The following is a 26020-nucleotide window of genomic DNA, read 5'->3' as shown; positions in this document are numbered from 1 at the left end:
GGGAATCAAAGCGTACAGAAGGGGTCACATTTCCTGCTCTTTCAGGGAGAGGGTTGCTCCACTGTTTTCAGTGAGTTGGCACTGTGAGTAAATGAAGGAAAAGATGGCTTTTTTCCCTCCTCAGTATATGAATATGATTATTTTTACTACCATGAGCACAATTTTATGACCAGCACACATAAGGACCAGGAATTACATAATTTAAAGTGGCTTGAGAGATTCTTTTTGTTTGAAATACATCTCTAACATATTGTCATTTGTTGACATTCCTTTTAAAAGAGGCAGTTTTCCTCATTTAACTACTTCATTCCAGTAGCTTGCTCCTAAAATTCCTCCAATGTAATATGCAATTGGGAAAAAGTTTACATTTACAATTCGAAAAAGAGAGACACACCTGCAGGCAGGTTGCTGTTTTGAGAGGGATTAGGTTTAAAATGGGGATCTGGAATTAATTGTGCAGTGGGTTCAGGCTTTAGGGAAATTACAAAAGGTTCAAGCATGGTTGAATGGGAAAAAGCCATGGATGTTTGCTTTCAGGAAGGAATGTTTATCCCTCTATTTACCTATGAAAGTTCAGGCTTTAGCCCATATACTGTTATAGCATTTTCTTGCCATTCATATGGACATGGAGATGCTGGATAGCCAACAGAAGCTAGCTTTCTGGTCTGTTGAAAGCAGAGCTCCTTGCAGAATAGATCCATATTGTCTCAGGCCTGGGGCAGGAACAGGGAAGTCACTGACCCATACACTGGGCAGAGCCGTGTACACGATAATATAAACCACCTTGTGTTTTAATGTGAAGATGATGTCAGGCTGGCTGGTTTTCAGAATGCTTTTTGATAGGCATTAGCAGCCAGTGGAAAGAAGTCTTCATACAAGGAATCTGGAGAGGAGCTTTTACAAGGATATGTAAGAACAGGACAAGGGGAATGGCTTTAACCTGACAGAGGGAAGATTGAGATTAGACATCAGGAAGAAATTCTTCCCTGTGAGGGTGCTGAGGTGCTGGCACAGGGTGCCCAGAGAAGCTGTGGCTGCCCCATCCCTGGCAGTGTTCAAGGCCAGGTTGAACACAGGACCTTGGAGCAACCTGCTCTAGTGGAAGGTGTCCCTGGGGGTTGGAACTGGGTGAGCTTTAAGGTTCCTTCCAACCCAAACCAGGCTGGGATTCTAGAAGGTGTGTGTTTGGTTTGTGTTTGTCTTTTCAACTTTGGGCTTCCACTTGTCAGAAGGAAAAGATTTGTGGGTCACCATATTGATTACCATTTGACTGCTTCCCTATCCAGCATGCTTGGCAAAACCTATCAAAACACATACATCAAGTTACTAGTCCTGCCATCTCTCTTGGCTTTCCTTACTTTTCCAGCCATGCATGCCACCATCTATCTAAATAGGGCACTGGAGTGTAACTGGAGCTGCTGGAATTCTCTCAGACGCCTTTGCCACACGTGCATGTGGGTTGGGAGTGGAGGAAGGAAGGCACAGGAGGAAACGTCTGCAGGGCTGCTGCCTCGTGCCGTGGGGTGAGAGCTGAATAAGAAAGTTCACTCTTGCAGTGTTCCCTCTTCCATGCTGCTGTGAATAAAAGCAGCCTTCTGGGTGTAAACTAAGCAGACATGAAGCAGAGCAGGTACCCAGAGCAGATGTTTATATTAGCTCGTGGCCAATTCTGCAATTTTATGATCAAAAACTCACTTTAAGCACTACTTCAGGTCTCTGTTCCGTGCCATTGTCCACACAAGGTAGCATAAACCAGGAATGCGATAGGGAGCGGTGGGAAATGCGGAACGATGTCTGCCAGTTTTCCTTACATTAAAGAGGAAAGGCCCCAAAGCACCAGAAACATGTCATTGGTAGCCTGCTGGGGAAAGAAAAAAATAGCAGAGAATGGATGGATGCCAGTCTGAGCCAGCTCTTGAATCGCAGGTTAAAGCTGTGTTAACTCCTTACAGTACCTTCATTACCCTCTTTTCTGAGCAGTGGTAGGATCAGATTGTCCTGTCCTGCTGTGGTGGAAAGGGGTAGGAGGTGAAGATAAGTGAGGGCTGCTAGCTTGTAGCTGCACAGACATCTGTGTGGCAGGACGCATGGAGCTGCTGTACATACCTGTCATCAGTTGTGTGATCTTTGTCCAAATCCATGGCAAAGTTCGTGGAAATCCAGTTTCATGCCACTCCACTGGCCTTGTGAAATGGGGACAGAGTACGTACGAGGCTTCTTCCTTTCTAGCTGAGTAGGGAGCACAATTGTTTCTTTTCACGCCTTACAGCTGGAAGAAACAGGCTTGTGAACCGAGGGCAGGAGAGAATGGGGGACAAGTTCTGCAGCTTCCCCTTCCAAGCTCTCAAAGTCAAACTCTTTGATGTAAGTGGAGATGCTGCCTGATGTATAGCAGCCTTAGAAGGCAAAACAAGAAAAAAAACACAACTGAAAATGTATAGCTTTTTAAAGTCCTTCAGAGACAGCACAGAAAGTTACTCCTTTTAATATTAAATAACTCAAAGGAGAGTAGTCAGAGCATAAGAGTACCCTGCAGGACTCACTCACTGATGCAGTGCCTGGAGGCTGAGTAGAGGCAGATGTTGGTGCTTATGTGGCCAGGGCTGTACAGAGAAAACAAACATGTCTGTATGAGTGTGGGGTCAGCAGCTTGGTAGCAGTGCCAGCTTCCCCCAATCTCTGCTGTTGCAAGGGGCTGAGAAGCCTGATGCAAATGACAACTGAGGATGCTCTTGCATGAGATGTGCAAGGGAAAAGGGGGAGAGAGCATCTGAGAAATTTGGAAAGGTGCTGCCTATTACAAAGCTCATGTGAGACCTCTCCTCAATGAGGTCTGTGCATTGCTGGGTACAAGTGGGCTGCTGGAAGTTGAGTATTGTTAGACTTCTCCAGCTTGCTGTTTGAAGACACCTGACATTCCCCTTCATGTTCTGCTAGGAAGTCGTTTCACAGATGACAGCGATGTTTGTAGCGCTTTCAGAGGCACATCTTGAAAGTACTCTTAGAAGTACTCTGCCATGGCTTTGTTATTGCTGGGCTTAGCAAGAAAGACACTGAAGGGAAGAAAAATACCTCTCCAAAGGTAAAGAGGTAAAAACGCCTTTCTCACTGACTGGTAGGTCAGTGGCAGAGAGTCTCTGGTATCGAGTCCAATTCCGTGGCTGACCTGCCTGGCTAAATAGTGATTCATCTAGTGATTGGGCTCTTCTTTGATCCCTACTGTGTAACAGTGAGGCTTTGGAGTCCTTTATTGTGCTATTAAAAAGAGCTCTTCCTAGGGAGGTGGGATGGGGAAGGTTTCCTAGACCAGCTGTGTTTGTGAAGGATTGGCTTTGTAGCCTGTTTTGGGGTTGGTTTGTTTGGTTGGCTTGTTTCTTGGTTTTGTCCTGTCTGCACTGGGGAAACAGGTTGCTAATGTAATTACGCTTCAGTAGAGTTTACTTTGTGGTTTGTTTGGAAGCCTTTCGTTGTTTATTTCATTAAAATGTTGTTCTAGAACAGTGCGACTTCCTTCCCTTTCAGACCCCTGGAGCTAATGACTGCAGTGCTGCTCGGAGCTGAAAACATTCTCTTTATTTAATATCTTTAAATGAATATTTATTTAATATCCTATGTTGTTGCGTAGCATCGTGTTCAAACTCCCAAAGTACCCAAGTACGTTGGTTCTAAGCATGATATGTGCTGAACATTGAGGGCTTGTGTCAAGCTTACTTCACTTACTTGGCGTGCATCAAGTTAAGCTGCAGACCAGTGCTTGGAGATGCCTCTGTTCTTTGCAGCCTGCAGTCCTGGGGCCTGGTGTGGATGCACTGTTACCCTCCTGGAAGCCTGTGGGCTTCTGGGGCTCACATTGGGAATGTAAAAGCTTTGAGATTAAGAAGTGATCTGGGGGAATAAAATGAACGGATCACTGGAGATGACACTGAGAAAGCCAGGGAAAAACAGAGAAACCAGGCACACACCTCTGCAGGGTTTTCCATTTTCAACATTTTCATGCAAAAGAAAGTGATCTCATTATCTGCCACTAGCAATAGTATTTGCCTTTCCCTGTGGTTTTCAGGGTGTTGCTCCAATGCACTTTTGTTTGAGTTAGATTTCTGAACAAACAAAGAGAGAGGTGTTTACACGGGTAGGACAAGGTGTAGAGATAGACAGGATAATTCTTGCTGCAGTGTGTTCAGATAGCGTGAATGTTGAAATTTAAATATTTGGCTTCTATAGTCAACATGAAGGGCTATCTTGATTCCTTTTGCGTTGTTCTGAAGTGCTCTGGACATAGGAACAAAACAGTGGCTTTTTCCCCATGGATCCATTAGGAATTTATGCATGCAAACATGATTGGATGGGCATTCAGAAATGGCTTGTGGACTGCTAATTCAGTTGTGCTGCAGACTCTTCTGCAGGTGAGAGGTGTGAGGGCTTTTGGGCTCAGCTTTCAGATAGCATTTAAAGTATACGACTCGCTTGTTTCATTCAGGTATTAGTACAAGGAGAGCTGAAGTAATGAGAAGTCATCATGGAGGCGCAGTCCCATAGCTCTGCCACGACGGAGAAGAAAAAAGTGGAGAATTCCATCGTGAAATGCTCCAGTCGAACAGATGTCAGTGAGAAAGCTGTTGCCTCGAGCACAACTTCCAATGGTGAGTAACAGCAGGGATTTACTAGCAGCCAAACCTACAGTAATTTTATGTTCACTGCATTCCTTGTGAATTGAGCATTTGCACCTGGATCAGTGTTTGTTCTAAGGAAAGGCTGAGGAAAATGAGCAAGGGGGGGGGTGGTGGTGGTGGAAAGTGGTAGGATACAATAAGGCCTGTTCTGGCATCAGGCGTAGTCTTTTTCTTCCAGATGTTCTAATTTGAGATGTAAATGTGCTAAGTTATTTATTATAGGAAGTTCCTGTTTTTGGCGTTTTGGAAATTGTCTTGATTAGCCTGGCAGGGCTCGGGAGTGCTTTGCATTTGGCCGTTGAAATCTCTTACACTAGTTAGATAATTAGTTACTACAAAAGAGACAGAAGTAGCTCTGTCAACAGTAATGGCAAGGGTTTTTTTTCTTCTCTTCTTTTGCAAATAAACTTGTTCCTTGCAAAGGGCTGCCCTCCCTTCCCCCCCCAAGCTCTTTAACGGCCAGGGACATACTGTCATGTTAAAAGTGTGTTCTCCTGTGAATTCACTTCAAAGTTGTGAATGTACAGCTTGTAGGTTTGAAAACTGGGGTAGTTTGCTTAATTCTCCCCAGAGATTACCTCACTTGAAGATTTTACATATTCTCTACTTCCTTGAGAGTGTGTAATCACAGCCCAGGCCCTTTCATTGTTCAGTGTGAGAGGGCTGAGTGCACTGGTCCCTACTAATGCAGAATTCCCTTTGCATTAGGAAAGAAAACTGAAGAGGTCTGGGTAGAGTTTAGACCTGTGGATTGTGGATATAACTGTTGTTAACAGAAAACTTGTTTTTTTTTGCAAAGCAGTCTAATAGTGGCTAAAGATGGAAGATGTCTTTATGCGTATTTTGGAGTCCTAGCGTATTCCTGGCAAAACATTTTCTGCTCACCCTTTTTGCTTCCATCATGCTTACTCATCTGGGCTTGTGGTCCAGGTCAGGTTCTCGCATTGATATCTTGAATACAGGTTTCTGCTTCCATGAAGAAACATTTATCTCCCACTACACTAAAGCAGAAAATACATGAATCCTTCAGCCATACTAGAGGGGAATCTCTGTGGGTCAGTAAAAACTAGATGGCTCATGTCCCAGTATCCTTCTGTGTGACTGGACTTCAGATTCAAAGCAAACTCAGCACCTGCTGACTTGCTGGTTGGAGTTGATCCCCACGAGAAACTCTTGAGCAGCTATGGAAAAAGTTGCATCAGTTTTCTAAGGCATATGAAATTGGATCCTCAGCTGGTGTAAGTCAGCACAGATCCGTTGCTGTCAATAGAATTACAGTGGTTTGCATTAGCTGAAGAGCTCCCCATGGTATTTTTTTTTGATACCAGGATTTTCCACATTGGCCCAACTTTTCAAACAGATGCACACTTCAATAAACATGTATTCTTTCATGTGTGAGGGGTTTGTGCTCAAAGTGGATATTGGCACATACCTCTGACTGCTTGGGCTGGTTTTAACATTGTTGTTAAACATTGAGATAGGGCTAAAATTAAAGCCTTCGAGATGCTTCTGCTTAATTCAGATGTGTATTTTCCCTGTGGTCAGGTAATTTCCTCACTCTCTTCTACCTATCAGCTTTAATGGTAGTATTAGTTCTTAATGGCCTGCTTCATCTAGGTGGTGTATTACTGTATGTTAGGAGCATCAAACTCCCAAGAACTGGAATGATACTAGGTGTGATTAATGACTAGAAATTTTTGTCACCCGAATTGTCTATTTACAGAGTTGTCTATTAACAGAATAGGATGTTAATGTAGTACACACCCTGGGGCCCGAGGCTTCCTTTGGTGTTAAGGTGGTGACAGTTACCTTTGTTTTCATTGGGTAATGGTTGGTCTTGTTAGTCTTTGTATTTAGGGAGGTCACCAGGATCACCAAGGTTTGTATTTCTAATCTACCTTTACATATAACCAAGTCAACTTTCCAGAGATACAGGGTTAAAAAATTCAATTCTTTCCTGCATATGAAAAATGTCCTCCATGGAGCATGTACCAAAACAAATACTCATACCAAAACTTCAGAACTTAAACATGAGTTTTACTGTTGCCCATGTGATTGTCATGGTAATGAATTTTGGTTGCAAGGACCAATTTGCATGAAAGTTGGGCTCTCATGGCATTTGCATCTTTTGTTCTTTAATGCTGGAATGACTATTACTGTGGGAGCATCATCACTTGATATAAGACACCACTCCTACCAGACCTGCAGCTTTTGTTGATTCAGTGCAGAGGGCTGCGGTAATGTTAAATGGTTGTGATTTGCATTTGAATGCTCTTGTTAAACAAGGTAAGGTACCCTTAAAAATAACAAAAAGACACAATGATCCTTGCTGGTTTTGTCAGAAGGCTGGTGTTATCGCAGAGCAGCATCTGCCTGTCATACCAGTGTCACTTCATAAGCATGTCTAATATCAGTGCTTCTCTTGATCTGGGCAACACGTTAATTGGCAAAGTTTGCAGGGAAATGTGTGCTTGAGTGACAGCTGTCTGAGGTGTGATGTGGAAGCTGGTATTTTCTCAGTAGCTCTGCTGTCTTCTGAAGGAGTCAGAACTTGGATCAGAAATAGATTGAAAGCTGTTAGTTACTTGGTTTATGTAAAGCTATTAATCATGAAGAAACAAAGAAACTGCCATTGTTTCAACAGCTTCCAAAACACACCCTGTAGCAGAATCTATATTAAAATGAATATTGAGTGTGCGAAACTGCTCAGTCATATGATGTGCAAGCTGGTTATTGAAGAGCCTGATGTAAACGTGGGTGCAAGGGAAAGAAAGTGGGAAAGATGACTGGTGAGGGCAGCTCATGTGTTAACCCTTACTCCACAGTGCAAGTTAATGAGGCCGAGACTTCAGGGTGCCCCTTGGAAGGTACCAGTTGTCCTGTAGACTGAAGTAATAAGCATGGGCTGCAGTTCTGAGTTCCTGCCATGACCTACATACAAACAGGATTTCTGCTGCACTCACCAAACTGACTCTATTGCGGAGATGCTTGCACTGTGTTAGATAAGGGCTTTCTTTCCAGCATTTCCGTTATAACCCCCTAATTTCAGGGATTTATAACTAAGTCATTAAAACGTGCTCCAGGCTGAAACATGTGGGGAAGGTCTTAGTGCTGGAGCAAATAAAAACTTATTTTGAAACACGTGTGATCAAAAAGTGAAAAACAAACTGAAGAACCCAAATTTGTAGTAACTGACAAAACCCTTTGATTCCCCAGTGGGACTTTGTAAGATGGGACCACTCTGGCTTTGTTTTGGATTAATTTTTATAGACTTTTGATTTTGTTCTGTGTATCCCAACCAAAGTGCATACAATTTACTACGATACATTTCTTTGCAAATTGTTCCTTTTACCCCTCCGTTGGACTCCTGTATTTACTGCTAGGCTCATAGCCACGGTGGGGAAAACTGCTACAGAAAGCTGCTAACAGAAATATTAACTCACAAAAGGCTGTATGAATAAAATGTTTGTGCTAGGGTATGAAGTTAGCTTATTTTTGTGTCTTGTGTGATTTGATATCCTCAGATTTATCTGCTTTGGCAAAGTAATAATGGCTACAAATAAATACAGTGTTTACGTCATGGCCATGTTATTGGTATGAGACTGGAGTCGTGAGGCCAGTGTCCCAGCCCACCTTGCTGCCCTGGTGCTGTGCCACCTTGTCTTCTCACACGTGCATCCCTGCCAGTTTTCTAGCGTCAAAGGAGTAAGACCGTGTTCCCTACCGTGTCAGCATGTGGGTTTAGGTCATCAGCCCGAAAGCTGCTGCATGCACACAGGTTTCTATCAGGCGGTGCAAGGAATGGCTTTCTAAACAGAAGTATCCATTGACCATAAAATCCCAGACTGATTTGGGTTGGAAGGGACCTTAAAGCTCATCCGGTTCCAACCCCTCTACCATGGCCAGGGACACCTTCTACTAGAGCAGCTTGCCCAAAGGTACTGGAGCTGCTCTAAGGTCTCCCCTTAAGGAGCCTTCTCTTCTCCAGGCTGAACCAGCCCAGCTCTCTTAGCCTGGCTCCAGAGCAGAGCTGCTCCATCCCTCACAGCATCTCCGTGGCCTTCTCTGGACTCCTTCCAACAGCTTCATGTCCCTCTTGTGCTGTTGCCCCAGAGCTGAATCAGGACTGCAGGGGGGGTCCCACCAGAGCAGAGCAGAGAGGGACAATCCCCTCCTTCAGCCTGCCTTTTGATGCAGCCCAGCACATGTTTTCTGGTCTCAAGCATACACTGAAGCTGGCTCATGTTGAGCTTCTCCTTAATCAACACCCCCAGGTCCTTCTCCCCAGGGCTGCCATCAATCCATTGATAAACTGATTAAAATTAGTTCTGTGCTCCCCTTGGGGGAGCCTTTGCCTGGGTTTGCAGGACATGAAACCTGCCTGTTGGTGCACTGCCCTCCTGCACCCCAGCACCGGGAGTACCAGCCCCTCCCCAGTCCCAGCACTGCAGTGAAGCCTTGAACTCCAGCCCAGCAAGCACTCAGTTGAACTGCTCAGTGTAGGCACAGGAATCACCTAATGTGGGTATTTGCATGCTTACAATTAGGCAGTCACTTTAATGGTTTACTAGGCTGCCTGCTTCCACTCCACACTGCTTTATAGGTGAATCAAGTTTATTGTTAGAGTACTTCCTAAGAGGTGTTGACCAAAACCCCCCTGCTAACCTAACACAGCCCTCAGCTAAAGGCAGTTCAGTTTTTTTCACTGGATGTGGAGCATAGATACCATTAATTTTTTGCTTTATTTTCTGGAAAGTACAGGGTATTTCTGTGAGGGCTGAATTAATACTTTTACAAGGCAAAGCTGCACTTTGGAGAACATTAGGAGAGGGTAATACTGTGTTCAGCCTTAGTTATTGACCGTTTGGCTTGTGAGTTTTGTCAGTGACTAGAATGCCTTCCTCTTACGCACATTTTGGCTCTAAGCTGATGTTTTTAATGTTGCTTTAAAACAATGCAGTTATTGTATAGGGACTCCTTCAGTGCCTGACAGGCAAGCACTTATTTTCAGTGTGATGTGTTTTGTCTAGTTTTTGACTCAGGAGCTTGTTCCAGTGTAATCTGATATTTCTTATTAACCTATTACTCTGCCTTAAAAAAAAATAAGCTAATTATAAACGTATGTAGGTTGTGGACTTGACTAACTTTATCAGGGTCAGATAGTTATTGGGAACATACTTTAAAGCGATAGAAAGCAGAAATGATTATCTTAATAATGAGGTAACTTAAAACCAAGCCTGATAGATGAATAAATGAGAGGAAGTTGAGGCGTCCACTTTGATTCTTTCAGAAGAAGGGCCAGCTTCATCTAGGTCTCCTGTATGGTTTTTTTTTTCTTCCTATTAGTTCTCTCAGGGTTGGATGAGGGAAGTATTCAGCAGTCTGCAACCCCGTAAGAATCACATTTCCTGTTTAAACTTCCAGTTGGTTACTTGTCCTGCTGCTTGCTTTCAAGCTCACCATAAAATAGGTGTTAATCATAATACCCATTTTTGGCCCTCTTCATTGGAGTGATGTGCTCAGGGTCCCATTGAGATGTCAGGGTTCAAAAGAGGTTGTTAGGTATTGAGAAACACTGCCTGTACTGTTTTAGTGGCCTGCAAATTGAGTGCTGAGTTGATTATATGAGACCTGATTCTAAAAAGTGATCAGGAGATGCCCTCCTCCTTTCCTAAATTCAAAGGGAATGGAGGGCCCTTCTTCACTGCTCATTTTCAGGTCAAGGAGGAGACAACATAGTGTAGTATTAGATATTGAAAGGATGATTTAAGTGTATAGGTTTTTCTGAGGGTTTTGTTTTTCAACAAGTAATACTCTATCTGTAACAGCAGCATAAAAAGTAAGGGTAGAATGGGCACATCTGGTACTGCAGAAGACTGAAGGCAAAGACCTGAACTCGTAAGATTTTGTGTACTCCTCCATTCTGATAACTGTGGTCAGGTCCTAAGAGGATACACTACAAGAAGGTAACCCATCCTTGTTGAGGATAGGCTGTCCTGATGCTTGGAAGTATTGGAAGCGAAAGTATTGGAGGTTGTAGTTAAGTGGGGACTGCATGTCTTGGGATATCGTAATTGGATGTGAGTAACTGATTAAATACATGTTCATTCCGAGTAATGCACCCATGGTCTTTTATGCTTGCTAATAAAATTTCAGTCATCAAGTTAGGGTTTATTGTAGCCTGTAATAACTCATTCTGCCTGATGCTATTTTCTAGTGTTGTTCCGGAGTGAGCCAGCCCTACCCTCAGCCTGCTCTAAACCCAGTGATCTGCAAGTGCAATACAGTATTGCTTCATTAATTCTGCTGAGATTTCCCTCCTTTTTCCCCCCTTCTCTCCCTGCAGTGGTTAATAGCATAAGGGATATTAAATGTCAATCCTGCTGTATCCCTTTGCAAGTTCCAGAAAGAGATGATTGAGTGGCTTATCACTGCAATCACTGTAATCAGTAAGTAATGACTTAACATCCTGCTGGATAACATAAGGTGGAATCAGGAGAAAACATTAGTTAGCAGCAGAAGCTTGCCACCTGGACAAGGTGGAGGTGAAATTTAGGGAATTATACACTCGGGAGTTTTTTTTTCCTGAAAAACAAAACCAAAAAAATCCCCCAAACAACCATCGAGTAGGAAGTGATAATAATAACAAGGTTTAAAATGGGTCTCTGCAGTATGGGAACAGTACCATGCTCTGTAGCTTGTGCTTCGCAGGAGTCTAGTATCAATGAGACCTCAAAAAATTCAGGCATTATAGCCCATAGCAGTGGGGAGGGGGAAGCAGCCAAGAGGTTTGATTTTTAGCAGGCAGAAGGCTGCTGGCAGCTGAAGCTTCAGTGATATTGTTAGCCTTCCAGAACAGGGCTTGGAAATCTGCAAGTGGAGGAGCTGTGGGGAGTAGATCCTCTTCTTAAAGTCAATAAAAGGAATTCTTAAAAGTCCTTCTAATGGACTGAAAAGGAGGCGAGCCCTCTGGCAGGAGCAGCATTGGGCTTTCCTCGTGGAGCTGTGTAAATCAAGGCAGCTGAAGTAATTAAATTACTTCACAGGTTTTCAAATGGCGTGCATCTTTTCTCTTCTAGATGTTTTCTGTTTCTTATCTGTCTCCAGTTAAAGGAAATAATCAGGCATCAGTGTTGCATTTGGTTGTGTCCCTGCTCTGTATGTTTGCTTTTTCTCCTCTTTATTTTGTTTTCTCTTTCTCAGAAGATACAAAGCCTCAGCTTCTGCTTACATAGGAATTCTTACTAAATACGTATGCCAATAAGTGGGAGAAGTGTGCTTAGGGTGTGGTTTGTGATTATGTAAGGAAGGTACTGTATTAAAACTACACTCTCTGTATTCTTTCCAAGCCATAGCTCGTTATTTTGGAGTGAGGACAGGAGGGGAGGGAGACAGACGCATTCTTTTGCCATCCAAACTAAGAGGGAACGAGCTGGGTTTTATTGCTGTGTTATTATCTTATTTCCCATTAAAAAGTCTTTGCCTTTGATGCGTATTGCAAGTGGTCACAATTTAATTTGCAGCTCCTATTTTTGCTGGTAAGTCTGGCAGTTCAGAAAAACGTTGATTTACTTGTAAGTGTGATCTGGACCCAGTGATGAATGTGTCTTTCAGGCACGCAGAGGCACTTTGGGAAGGAGAAGCACACAGAAATACTGGGTTTTGTTCAGATGATTGTAAAATTGGGCTTGTAAGGCTTTATGGGTCAGATTATATCAAAAAGCAGTTCCTAATCTTGTGCCTGCAGTCAGCTGGAGTCTTGCTACACAGGAGCTGCGTGTGCACATTCTTTGCACATGCCAACTGCTTAAACCACGCTGGTTTCCATTCATTTAGCACGACTTTGCATGCATGTTCCACATGCAGCCAAGTGGAAATGTGAAAACTTCAGTCCCACACATGCAATTGCTTAAAAATGCAGCCAGATACCACAAACTAAGGGCGAAGGGGATATTTTTTCTGCTTAATGGAACAGATTTGTACTGATGGAGTTTCTCCTAAGAGGAGATGATAAATTGCTGAAACTTCAGTTATTGTTACAAACTGGGTGTGCTCTCTCCTGCTTTCTCTGTCCCCATCGTGTGCTTGCTTTTCTCTTCTTTCCCAGCATAGATTTTGTAGAAAAGTTCCTTCTGGACCTGACCGGCAGTGTTTTCCCCTCCTCCTGCTCTCTTCTCTTTCCTTCTGTCTCCTCTCTTTTCTTTCTTTTATTTTCCTTTCCTTCCCTCCCCCCCCCCCTTTTTTTTTTGTTCTTTCTTTTAGTTTTCTGAAAGTTGAGTTCCATCCCAATTATTAAATCTTCGGAGACCATTCCCACATGGTTCTGTAAATGGTAGCTTCATCCTGAGTTCTTTCATCTCTTTTCCTGCTCTCCTGGCTTGACAGTTGAAAAGGTCTGACTGTGCCACACAATGGTTTGATTGGTTTCTCTAGGGGAGGCTTTACCCTGCCTCATCATTCGCCAGGCAGGTGGACCAGAAAGTCTCTTGATTCTTTTGTTGCCTCTCAAAGTCCGAGGTCTTTGACTGAATAAATCCTCCGTCATGGGATAATTTGCTAAAAGGAGACTGAAAGATGTGAGAGAAAAGCCTCACTACTTGGGTCCTGAATTAATGAAATAACTGGGCCTTGGAGTTTGCAATTGAAAAATCACCAGGAATGCAATGGGTGGAGACAGGCTTCAGAATGCAAGCCCGTTACTTCCCCGTAATAAACTATGAGAGCTTTAACTGATCTTGCTAAATACGCCGGCTCGCCTGGCCGCCTCCACTATTTGCATCTGTAGCCCTGTTCGGCGGGGGAAGCCCGAGCAGAATAAAAGCCGTTTTGGTGCAGTGCCTACTTAGTCATTAGATTATTACGAGGGGCTGGGAAGAATTCCATATGACAGAACTAGGGTTGAGTTAACACAGGACGAAAAGTAATTTACAGATAGGCTGTCCTCAGCCATCTTCGTAGCCCCTGATAAGGTTTCATTTCAGAATGGATAGGCGACATTTCCACTTACGGGCCCATTCTGCGACACCTGTGATAACAGCTTCTGGATCCTAATTGAAATTGGTTTCAAAATGGATTTTCACTTTTCTCTGTCTGTGGAAAATATTGAATGGACTCAGAGCTGCCACAGAGAATCCCAGACCTTGGAAAATGGAGCAAGAAGCCAGGATCATCTTTCATAACTGTGTCGATGATATGACAGTTTTGTTATCTGTCTTATTAATGAAATCATTGATCACCTGATGAGAGAGATAATAAACTACAGTTTTGCTGCTCTTCAGGAAGCTCAATTAGATTTTTTTAAAAATAGAGAAGGGGAAAATCAAGCCAAAACAATGAAGCGACCGTTGGCAAGGTCTGTTTTCAACTTTGCTCTTCTTGAAGATGTTTTAGGAGGAAGAAGTCTGTAAAATGCTGCCTGCATCTTGAGTTTATTGAAAGTAAAAAGGAAGGGGGAAAAAGCAAACCTGATGCTCACATGAAGACTTAGTTATTGTGGGTTTTTTTGTTTTTAACAAACGGCACTGAGTAAATAACACTTAAGTCCTAGTAAGTGCCATGGAAACTCAGATGAACTGAGAAACAATGGAGCTCAATTTTAGCTGAAGTGGGATTAGTGATCCCAACTCTCTGAATGCCTCCACACGGACAAAGGCTGGCTCTAAGTGCAGCGAACGTTGCCGCGATGCTGGTTCTCCCGAATATCATTTCTTCTTTAAAACAGGGCATCAGCCTTTAGTTGTTAACGCTGTTCAGGCTCCCTGGAAAAATAAGTTCCCTTTTTTGTTGTTGTTGTTTCTCCACAGTAATGGACTTGGGAAGATTTCTCAATGCAAGCAAACATAATAAACCCCCTGCTCGGGATAAAATGTGCACGCAGGCTTCAACAATAAAACCTGAAAGGATTTTGTGATGTGTTGTTTCCCTGCCTGCTTTCTAATTATTGGGCAAAGAGATAAATCTGTTGTTTGTGCTTGGTTGCTCTGGAATGCGTGCTGTATTCCTTGAGGAAGGTGGGAAGGGATTGTTTTTCTGAAGAGGGATGCCGGTGACTTCTCATATTTCACTGTGAATTGTATCCTAGGTGTTCCTTCAGTCCCTCTGTTGGGGTGGGTCAATCTATCCCCCTTTTTAAGCTTGAAAGGGGAGCTCTGATCAAAGGCTTCAGTGATGTCACTGATCTCTGGTGATTGATTAGGAACAGAAGTTCTGGAGTGTTTTGCATGTCCGCCTTTTCCTTATCACTTCAAATCCATTAGTGTCTTCCCATTAGGGTAGCTTTCAATCAGGGGGAAAACAGCCCATGCACATGCGTGTATATATGCGTATATACATATGCATGTACAAGCCCTCCATGTATATGCATATAGAGAAAGGGAATAGGAAAGTGTACAGGCTCCATGGTCTGAGTTATAAATGTACTTTTCTTTAACATGAAAAGAAACAGTTTTTTATTGGTCTGTGTTGATTTAGGTGATACTAATTGCTAAACTCTTGGGTCTAATTCTCCTGTGTTCTTCTGCAGCTGCTCTCACAGTTTTAGGTCCACGTAGGACTGTGTCAGCAGTGGGTTCTGGGCTGGTTTTCCTTCACTTGCTGTAGTTCACCCGGAGAGGAATCATGCCCCTGCTTGTTATTTCTGTGCTTGTGATGCACTTTAATCCACTGTGTGTGTTAGGGGCTTGGAGATATTTTATAATTAGGGATTGAAAAATAAATATTTTAAATGTATAATGCATGTTTTGGAAGTTCAGACTGAATGTTGAGCTTTTAAGAGAAAAGATCTTCTGTTTGTAAAGGAGAAGCAGTCCTCTGACTCTTAGTGGTATGGGAGGTTGGGCAGTGGGGTCTCCTCATGTCTGTAAGGGCAGTGTGTGTGTGAACAAATGGCACAGGACTTGAGTCTGACTTCACTGTGGTGTAGATGAGAAAGATGGGGGTATGTGAAGCTAGAGTCCATTCCTAAATATCCCACTTCTAACAGCACACTGTGATTTATGCGAGGAACTTAAAAACTCAGCACAGGCTTTAAGAATCTTGAGTTAATGAATTACTCTGGTAAATGGAAGCTTTCAGTCTGTAGGATAATTCACAAATGTTAATGGTATTTTCATGTATCTCTTTCCCCGTTTCTTTTCAGTAGGTTGGCTCATTTCTCCCCCTCTCTCTCTCTCAGATCTCCTTCACTCTCTCTTCTGCTGTTGTGCATTTCACACCAGGAGATGACAAGTCTTGTGATTGCAGCAGAGGCAATTGAAAGAAAATAAAGGGAGTTCTTTTTCTCTGGTGCTGGCCCATGAACGTACCGTAAAAATTGGATTAGACACACCTAGAGTTGGGATTGATTGCATCTTGAATGGGAAATTAGAACATCTGAAAAATTCCTGTTTGGATGGAACAGAAGCACAAGGAGGAAAAGTTGGATGGAAAACAGAGAAGAACTGTAAATCACTATTGAAGTTACTTCCTATGGTTTACCATTGGCTGTCACACAAAATTGCCTTCGGCTTGTTTATAGCTAATTCCCACTATAGAAAACTTCAATTTGTGGACTGGCCTCTGAACGGGATTGATAACTCTGTTTGTAGACCAGGATGGGTATCTAAAGATAACAGATAATGCAAATGAGCCTTGATAAGCCAGGGAAGCAATTATGGCTCCAGCTTGGTTGATGGATTTCAGAGTGCCTTTCCACAGATTACAGATTTACTGGGGTTTGCACTGTAGTTTTCCTAGCAGTGTTGGAAAAACAAAACCGGAGTCATTTGAATAGAACTCAAAAGATGGAGCGGCTGATAGAACCCGCTTCCCTACCACTTGTAAACTGAGGGAATCAGATTAAACAGACAGTGCTGAGCCTTCTCTGGGAGGAACATGATTTGATAAAAATGGGTGTTTACTATTCAGTTTACAGTTCCATCTGAAGCGTGCAAACGTGGATATCCCGTGGGAGTTTACAGCCCATTCCAACTTTAACTCAGATAAAATGCTCCTCATAAACTGCCTTCCTGCTTTCATTTTCAAAGTGGTATTTCTGCCGGAGAGGAGGAGCATGGAGGATGGACCCTGCGAGGGGTTCAAGGTACCTCGGGTGCTCAAGACCTCAGATATTTAAGCCCTTAATCCTGGTCTGATTTCAGTGCAGACTGCAAGGTGTAGCTGAGCGGAGCTGGCTCAGGGGTGGCTGCACCAAGTGGTGTGTTTCCCTCTGAAATCCATGGATTTTCACATTGGAAGTGCCTGAGAAACCACAGTTTCTCACAGCCAGGAGGCTGCAGGGTGTCTTAAGTGGACTGCAAAGGGCTTACTGCTAATCTGCCTCTAAACATCTGTTCAGGCACATCCTCCATTCATAGAATCAGACTGGTTTGGGTTGGAAGGGACCTTAAAGCTCATCCAGTTCCAACCCCCTGCCACGGGCAGGGACACCTTCCACTAGAGCAGCTTGCTCCAAGCCCCTGTGTCCGACCTGGCCTTGAACACTGCCAGGGATGGGGCAGCCACAGCTTCTCTGGGCACCCTGTGCCAGCGCCTCAGCACCCTCACAGGGAAGAAATTCTGCCTAATGTCTCATCTCAATCTCCCCTCTGTCAGGTTAAAGCCATTCCCCCTTGTCTTCTCACTATGTGCCCTTCTCCAAAGCCCCTCTCCAGGTTTCCTGTAGCCCCTTTAGGCACTGGAGTTGCTCTAAGTTCTTCACCCTTAAGGTGCCTTCTCTTCTCCAGGCTGAACCAGCCCAGCTCTCTCAGCTTGGCTCCAGAGCAGAGCTGCTCTGGCCCTCAAAGCATCTGTATGGCCTTGCACTGAAAGGATTTGTAGCCACTTTAACTAGTCCAGGCTTTAAATATTTAATCTTACATGTGGCTTTCCAGTCTCTTTACTCAAGCCACTGTCTTTTAATTGGTTCTCTTCAGTGGGACATCTGGGGTCTTGACACCCTTGATCACTAAATTATAACCTTCACCTGGGAAACTTGAGGTATGTTCGTAAGAAGCCATCTCAGGACCTACTCCTGGAAATGTGCTTTTGTTTGCAAATATTCTGTTTGAAGGCTCCTCTTGTGTGACCAGAAAAAAGGAAAAATGAGTAAGGTCTTGGTTCATGTGCAGTTAGAATGATTGGAGTGACTCTTTGTAGTCTGAACTACTCCAGCTGTAAAATACTTGTTCCAAGACACCATTTTGTTTGCTGACATGATAGAGGTTAATGTTGCCTATATAAGAACAGAAACAATGTAAGTCCTGCTCTCAGCTTTGAACACTTCCTTTTGATTGTTCAAAGGGCAGGTGGAAGTAAGTAAGTTTTGCTGTTTAGATTCCCAAAGACCTTTTTCTTCAGCCCTCTAACTTAGATCAGGATTAAAGCCTTGCATAAATTTCCTTTGGCACTACAGGGTTACTTTTTTTCTTCTCTGAGGAATAACTTTAGTATGAAGGATACCAAAACATCTCAAGTAATAAACATATTTCAAGGGACTGTGATTTATTGCTACATTTATCTTCAAGGCTCAAAACAGATGCTAAAAATAAGCCTACTGTTAAATAATAATTATGTCTGGATGTGAAGTAAGAACTTTGAGCAAAGATACCAAAATTCCACCATGTATTTACAAGAGAGAGAAGAGCGAAAGAAATGAAGAAACGCAGGACCTGAAGGAAAAGAAAGGAAGAAAAGATGGGAAGGAAGGGTGGAAAGGGCGAGCTCTGTGCTCCTCTATGGTGCTTTCATTCAAACAGATTTCAGGTGAACTTTTTGGTTGCCATAGTTGGACTGAGAGCCTGTCAGAAAATGAGCATTTTAGCACTGTTGGACATTGTTCATGGGATCAGTACTTCACCTGCATAAGTGAAAGAGCCTGTATGCAGGCGCAGAGTCATTGGTGCAGAATGACTTAACATAGAATCATAGAATAGTTAGGGTTGGAAAGGACCTTAAGATTGTCAAGTTCCAACCCCCCTGCCATGGGCAGGGACACCTCACACTAAACTGTGTCACCCAAGGCCTCGTCCAGCCTGGCCTTGAAAACTGCCAGGGATGGAGCATTCACAACCTCCCTGGGCAACCCACTCCAGTGCCTCACCACCCTAACAGGAAAGAATTTCCTCCTTATATCCAATCTAAACTTCCCCTGTTTAAGTTTTAACCCATTACCCCTTGTCCTATCACTACAGTCCCTAATGAAGAGTCCCTCCCCAGCATCCCTATAGGCCTCCTTCAGATACTGGAAGGCTGCTATGAGGTCTCCACGCAGCCTTCTCTTCTCCAGGCTGAACAGCCCCAACTTTCTCAGCCTGTCTTCATACGGGAGGTGCTCCAGTCCCCTGATCATCCTTGTGGCCTCCTCTGCACTTGTTCCAACAGATCCATGTCCTTTTTATGTTGAGGACACCAGAACTGTACACAATACTCCAAGTGAGGTCTCAGGAGAGCAGAGTAAAGGGGCAGGATCACGCCCTTCGATCTGCTGGTCACGCTCCTTTTGATGCAGCCCAGGATACGGTTGGCTTTCTGGGCTGCGAGCGCACACTGAAGCTGGCTCATGTTCATTTTCTCATCACCAGCACCCCCAAGTCCTTCTCCGCAGGGCTGCTCTGAATCTCTTCTCTGCCCAGCCTGTAGCTGTGCCTGGGATTGCTCTTACCCATGTGTAGGACCTTGCACTTGGCATGGTTAAACTTCATGAGGTTGGTATCAGCTCAGCTCACAAGCGTGTCAAGGTCCCTCTGGATGGCATTCCTTCCCTCCAGCGTATCAACCGAACCACACAGCTTGGTATCATCGGCAAACTTGCTGAGGGTACACTCAACCCCACTGTCCATGTCATGAATGTCCATAATAGGTGAATCTGAGAAAAACATTATATTTCAGACTCCTTAATCATGGGGGATAGGGTTGCCTTGAGACATAACTGTTAGCCACAAAGCAAAGCAGCAGTTTTTTGTTTGAGTGTCTGAACGTAATTTAGGCTGCTGCTTTTGTCTTTGTATTTGGCTGGGCATACTCTGTTGGGTTTACATCACTCGCCCTCTGAGACTTGTAGGCCCTTTGGGAAGGGAAGGCAGAGCCTCAGCCCAGTGCAAGGACATGGGCATAGTGTTGGCTGCTGACTTTGTGCAGTCCCAGAGAAGTCAGACTTACTGGCCGGGCCTCTTGTATGTGTGTATGCTCAGCAGGGATGTGATGGGCATCCCTTCTATCTGCAGGTCTTTGGCATGGTCTATCCGGTACAGTATTGCCTTGTACATGTGCTTCTGGATTCCCAGGAATCTTGGCTTCTGTGGAACCCAAATCCTTGGCAGCCTGGTTGTGAAAGCCCCCTGTCTTGCACGATTAAACTTATTTTAATGTGGAACATACCTAAGCAGTGAGAAATTTAGAGGAAACTAAGGAAAATGCTTCATTTTGTCATGCTTATGTCCTTGTTTTAGCAATAAAGAGCAGTGAAATTGCTTTTCCTTGTTTCTCCTGGAGGATGCAGAGGGCAGCAGCATGTGCATCTCAGTCGGTCAAGCTGCAGCTGAGAGGGAGAGTGTTCAAAACTTGGCAACAGTTAATTCTTCAAAGTGCAGAGAGTCCCTAAAGTTGGGGGGACGTTAACTGGGTGAACACAAGCCATGAAGAGGTATGAAATGATTTCACGGGAAATCTGTTTCCCGGCTTTCTGTCCCTTTTCTTCTTCTGTAGATTTCCCTTTCTCGCATGCTGGGGGTCAGGCAGAATCAGTGTCCAACCTGAAAAGTGAAGCATAAAAGCAGACAGATGTTGCAAACAACATTGTGATGTTGCTCCTTCATCTGTTCCCTTCTCCCAGACAGGTCCATCCAGTGCAGTCTTTCTCTTCAGAGTTCAGCAAAGACTGTAAAGTTGGCTCTTGTGATTACTGCCATGAGGTCCCAGTGACCCCAGTTTATTTCAAGGAACAGAATTGAAAGGGAGAGATGGAAAGAGCCAGAAAGGGAAAAGGGGATTCCATTTAGGGTTTTTAAAAATATTTTTTTAGCTAGTATCTGGTGCAACATTTTTGGTTTTAAAACCACTCAGAATGCCTCTGTGTCATAAGCACGTACTTCTTTTTGTTTCAGTGCTGGAGATGCCTGCGAGTGACTTAAAACTAAACCAGACCGTGAAGGCAAGGGGAAAGGAGGAGGATGTTTTACATTGCAGTGTTTTAGGAAGTAGAAATTAGCCAACACTTACAGGTGTCTGTCGTTTCCCATTCTTTATTAAAATGCATGGGATGTGGATCAAATGACTTTATTCAGCTCTCAGCATTTCAGCTACGTTGGAATGGGGGCTGCAGGCAGTTGGAAAAAGTCACTGGAAAGCTGCCCACTTTCACTGCTGCTTATACAAGCTTGCCTGTATCCTCTGGGGAATACTATTTTGTAATGTGTCGTATCAGATGAGTATCCCTATCTTCCCTTTAGCTCTGGAATGCCAGAAGTAGGTAAGTGCTGGTGGTGATGACGATGATGATGATGAGGAGGATGATGGCTGTCTCCTCTGTCTCCCCTCTTTCTGGGGTTAATGAGAGACAGTCTTTAAGAACCTTTGCCAAATCAGTGCTCTGTTTCTGTGTCATCTGAAAATAACATGCAGTGTACATTGTTCACAGTTAAGTAGTAATAGTTGAGTTACAAATTATTTCGCAATACACACATGTTTTGGGGATAGCCTAAACGATAGTTAAGTGTATTGTGGAGCCAGCATAATGAAGGATGTGTGACTCCCTTGTTAGACCGCCTTCTTGTTGGCTTTCAAGAAACCAGCCATCCTAGCTTCTTGATATGCCCGTATTTTATCTCTGCAGATGTATGATCAGCTCTTGGCTGTGCCACAGTTTAGATGGGATTTGAGGTCTTGTCCTTAGTTCTGCTGAATAGCTGTTCGTGTCAAAAGGAAATTCCTGGGAATTTCACACTGTTGAGGCCAACGCTATAAATTCACCACTGGGACAGATGAGATTACTGTAAGCACTGCAGACTGGATCTTCTTGTCATTGCCATGGTGGTGGCACTGGAAAGCATCTGGTTGTGGAGGCAGACCCTTTCTCTTATGAATTTGAATCTCTCATTCAAATTTCCCTACCAGAAGCTGCAGATGAGCACATGTTGGGTGCACCTACGCATGCTCCAGTTCACCACTGCACTCTTCTGCTTGTGTTACTTAATGCAGAACCATGAAGTCATGCTCTCAGAAGTCTGTACCAGTAGGTTGCGATCTAGCTTCATTATCAAGTGACCTAATTTTATGTCAAGAATTGCCCTCACCTTCATAATAAACTCTTGCAATTGGGTACTCAGCCGGATGATGCTGGTCATTTCCATTTTGCAGTGCTTGTTTAGGGTTGGAATGCCCTGAGGACTCCTGTGAGGCTTGGAGTGACAAGGATAATACATCCTATGGTACATTTCAGAGTAAAAAAACCCAAAACTGTTAAGGAATTTATGATCCATAGAGCCATTTAGCTTGAAGGTCCTCTCAGGCAGAGCAGAGAGGTGCTCACTTGACAGAGTAAGTGAGACCTGCAGTGGAGCAGATCTGTTGAGGGCAGTGTGAAGAGGAGTCTGGGAAGCAGGTTAGATAATGACAGTGGTCGCTGAGCTGAGGTGACACAGGTCACCTCCTGGGTTATATAGCAGTCATCTTGATTGCTTGCTTGTCTCCCTAACTGATGGGGTCTATTCCTCTTCCTAGAGAAGTCCCTTTTGTTCCTTTTCTGAAATGCACTAAGGATGGAGGACATTTCATTATGTAGCGCTTTACAAACTGGTATTAACCCAAGCTTTTACTGTTAAATTAACTTGAAACAGTGGTTGCTTGAAGATAACAACCTGACCTTAAAGGTCTTACATCCGCATAATGTAAAGCGGTCTTTGGATGCTGGTGGGTGTTACTTTCACAGGCTGGAATCGTGTGTTGGCAGGGCTGGGACGTTGTATGGATTGTATGTAAAATGCTTGTTTACAAATGGAGTTGTAGGTTGGTTGAAATGAGAGGAGTATCTCTTGGCTTCTTTTCAGCGCAGATGTAAGAGGAGATTTCTCTCTCATAATTTACATGGTTGAATGAGTTAGAATAAAGCGGCAGGTGTCATTCTGAACGCGGGAGTCTGCACTGGCGGAAACAATCCCTCATATGGATTTGCATATGCTCTGGGAGTTGCTGTTAAGTCAATATTTACTTCTCAGGGAGTAAATGCCAGAGCTGTGTCTGAAAGCTTCTGCTGCATCCATAGAAGTTATTTGCTATGTCATCAAGTATCCTATGGTGCAGATTCTGGGAGTTTTAGAAGTGTTGTGACTGGGAGCTTGTGGTCAGTACCTGGGAACACAAAAGGTGTTTTTCAGCAACTCTGTACAACTTTCCACATCACATATTTACAGCTTGTTGCTCTCTAATACTTCACAGAAACAGCTTGTAAAGTGTTTCTCCTTCAGGACCTTCAACACCATCAAGGAAGGCGTATGTCAGTTGGCATCACTGAACTCATGGTTAGAAGTCTTATTTTTCTGGGTGAGGATGATGGGAGAGAGAATTTGGTTGATGACTTCTGGAGCTGTTTTAATCAGTAAACTTTACATACAGACTACATCTGGTGTGGGTGGGATGCTCTCCCAGCAGAAAAGCCGCAGGCTTCCCTGAGGATAGCAAAGGTCTGTCTGATAGAAGGTAGGATGTATAAGATGGCTGCAATACAGTTTTGTCTAGATGCTAAAGAATACTGTAAAAATGCTCTTTCTTTTTTGTATGAGAGCACCATTGCATTCCCAGGAGACCCACCTGTGCAGCAGTTATGCAGGCAGGTTCTCTGCCAAGGGTGGGAGCAGGCAATCTGCAGGTGCAGATGTGTGCTGCAGGCACATCAAAGTGGGCACACGTGCCCTGCGTTTGAGTTCCTGTATAAATGCATTACTCCTCCCTCTTTTGCTTGCTGTAGAAGGTGATCACGGCTTTGTGAGTCTGTGGGGAGTTACGCAATGTTTGACCTCTGACTGTTTCATGGAAAGCTTGAAAGTCTTCTGGGGTAGAGCCTGCAGTGTGAGGCTGTCCATGTCTTCTCCTACTGCATATAAAGCCAGGTGGAGTGTGACCTTCTTGGAAGCTGGAGATACCTGTGGAGTTTGAGGTCTGCTCCACAGGTTATTGAGGTCAGTCCCTTTCTAATGGGCTTTGGCTGAGTCTCTAGGAGAACAGCACCAATTACCCCACAGAAAGGATGCTAACCCATTTTTCACGCTATCTTCCCCGCTACGGAAGGAATCCAGAAGAGCATGACTCTTAATGACTGCAGCTTATGAGTAACTAGGAGTCATTCAGCACTTGGGCTAACATACTGAGGCTGTGATGTGTTTTTCATCTGTTAAGTGTTGGCTGCTCTCCTGTGGCTTGGTGTCTTTGCTTAGTACCTCTCAGCACTCCTTATGTAAAAGCTGGGGGTTAGATGAGAAGCTGAGCCCCCTGTTTGAATGCTTTGGCATCCTGTGGAGCCTGGCTGCTGTAACAGTCTCTTCTACACTGGACTTCGCTATGGAACAACTGGTTAGGAAGTCCTGACTTTTTATCTTCAGTGCTTGCATTTAGCTTGAGTGGATCTTGCATGGGGTGAGGATTTTTAGTCTATGGGTGATACACAGCAAAGAGCTGAAGTAATTCAAACATTGCTTGTGCAAAGAGCACACTGAAATGTAGGAAAGCCAGGGATTTTTCATTTGTAGCATAGGGTGCAGTCCATGTTACAGGCATGGTGCACCAAACATTCTCTTTCACATAAGCATTGAGTGCATTTTATTCTTTGTACATCATGAAGCAGTGATAACATATGAATTAATGAGTATTCCAGCAAGCACTTTCATGTGCTGTTCACTGTAAAATACGATTAAAACCTGTAGAATATGTTAGTTTTCCAGAGCAGTAGGTAAAAAAAGAAAGCAAACACCTCAAAAGCTGGGTGTTAGCATTTATATGGGCCAAAGAAAAAAAGAGTCCGGATTTGCACTTCAGAAATAGTGTTGTCTTCATCCACTTCATGTACGTGAAGCTGAGGTGAAGCTACCCAGTTAAAAGTGGGATGTGACAAAGGCCATATATAACCTCTTTAAAGTCTATATAAATCAAGCCTTTAACCTACTGCTTTTAAAAGGGAATGCTTTTTTATAACTTCTTTTTGTATTCCATTTAAATGTAGATTTTTTTAAGGCCTTTAGGATAGTGGAGCATCTTATGCAATGAAATGTTAATCAGGACTCTTTTGTAGCTACTTGGTTGGAGGATAAAATATTTAGTGCTGTTGTACATTGAGCCCACATTCCTTATGTACACACACAGGTTCTCCTTCTCTCTCCTTTTCCCTCTTCCCTGCCCCCCAACAATCAGAGGTGTAAGGAAATATGTTAATTAATATTTGAAGAGCTGATCTGTGCCTTCCATTAGTGATAACCTGACTTGGTTACATTTCTAGCAGACTGCTACTAGCAAAGTGTAGTACTGGAGTGACTGCATGTAGTTAATATCCAGGATTGGTCCCTTCCCTATTCGTGCTGTTTCTGAGTAGAAAACAACTTTGGCTATCTCCAGGTAAGTGTCTTTGCTGAGCAGACTTGTGATATTGATCTGGGCTTCTGTTTCCATTGATTGCAGTAATTTTCAACCAGTAGATACAGCTGCTTTGTACAGTTGCATAGATTCCTTGGGATCAGGTTTGTAATGCTATAACCAACATACTGTAGCGTTCAAGGCAGTGCCTGTGTCCTGAACCACATGCGCCTGCCACTAGGAATTGGGTTATTTAAGTGTGTATCTAAGTGTATGCATAGACTGCTCACAGGTTGAAGGCTTAAATAATCAGTTTGGTTACTAAATTTACTTTTTTTCTCTAAGTTTGTGTCTTTTGAGTAAGAAAGTACATTTTGTTCTTCATGTCCCATCATAATGATCCTAAGCTGATTTCTTCCTGTGCAGTGGGTCGGTTTGGTCCACGATTCATACTTGTTTCACAGACGTCACGTTTCATTTCGGGTATGATTCTTAGCTTTTGTCAGATATTTCTTGATTTCTTGATATTTCTGGATCTTTTGACAACTTGGATTTTGTGTTACTTGGTAAAACCCATAACAATAGGGATATTGTAGCATTAGATTCAGTTAAACTAACATTTCCACAAAATCTTAGACTTCATGATACAAGAACGATCTTCCTTGATGTAAGGCTTTACTTCAGCTGTGTTTCTTGTATATCCTTTTCATTTTTTAAAGTAACATGCTACTGAAAGAGGCCAGGAGTCACTGTCGCAGGATGGCAATGTGGGGTTAAGGCTGTAGTCTCTACTTTCACTCAAGTCCAAAGCACAGATT

The 26020-nt window shown here is 43.5% G+C and overlaps 1 protein-coding gene and 1 long non-coding RNA gene across 4 annotated transcripts in view; one reads left to right on the top strand and one right to left on the bottom strand.

The window, feature by feature from the left end:
* The window catches only part of GLI3 (GLI family zinc finger 3), a 206690-nt gene that overhangs the window by 10502 nt on the left and 170168 nt on the right, over window positions 1-26020 (top strand). For 2 of the 3 annotated variants that reach the window (XM_061374905.1, XM_061374906.1), the window contains one exon: window positions 4478-4640. The exons of the other annotated variant lie outside the window; for it this stretch is intronic. In XM_061374905.1, coding sequence (XP_061230889.1) covers window positions 4517-4640 — 124 coding nt within the window. In that variant the 5' untranslated portion in view covers window positions 4478-4516. Of the gene's footprint in view, window positions 1-4477; window positions 4641-26020 lie in introns of those variants that run through there. 3 annotated transcript variants of the gene reach the window in all.
* LOC133223842 (uncharacterized) overlaps window positions 2782-26020 on the bottom strand; it is a 487088-nt gene continuing 463849 nt past the window's right edge. Inside the window, exon 6 of the long non-coding RNA XR_009728702.1 lies at window positions 2782-2794. This is a non-coding gene — a long non-coding RNA (uncharacterized LOC133223842). The remainder of the gene's footprint in view (window positions 2795-26020) is intronic.

Source organism: Neopsephotus bourkii, unplaced genomic scaffold (assembly GCF_033783945.1).
Source record: "Neopsephotus bourkii isolate Nb327-2 ecotype Australia unplaced genomic scaffold, CSIRO-AGI_Nbou_v1 NB_1655, whole genome shotgun sequence".
NCBI lineage: Eukaryota > Metazoa > Chordata > Aves > Psittaciformes > Psittacidae > Neopsephotus > Neopsephotus bourkii.
Note: the sequence above shows the minus strand (reverse complement) of the source record. Positions and strands in the feature narration are given on the sequence as shown.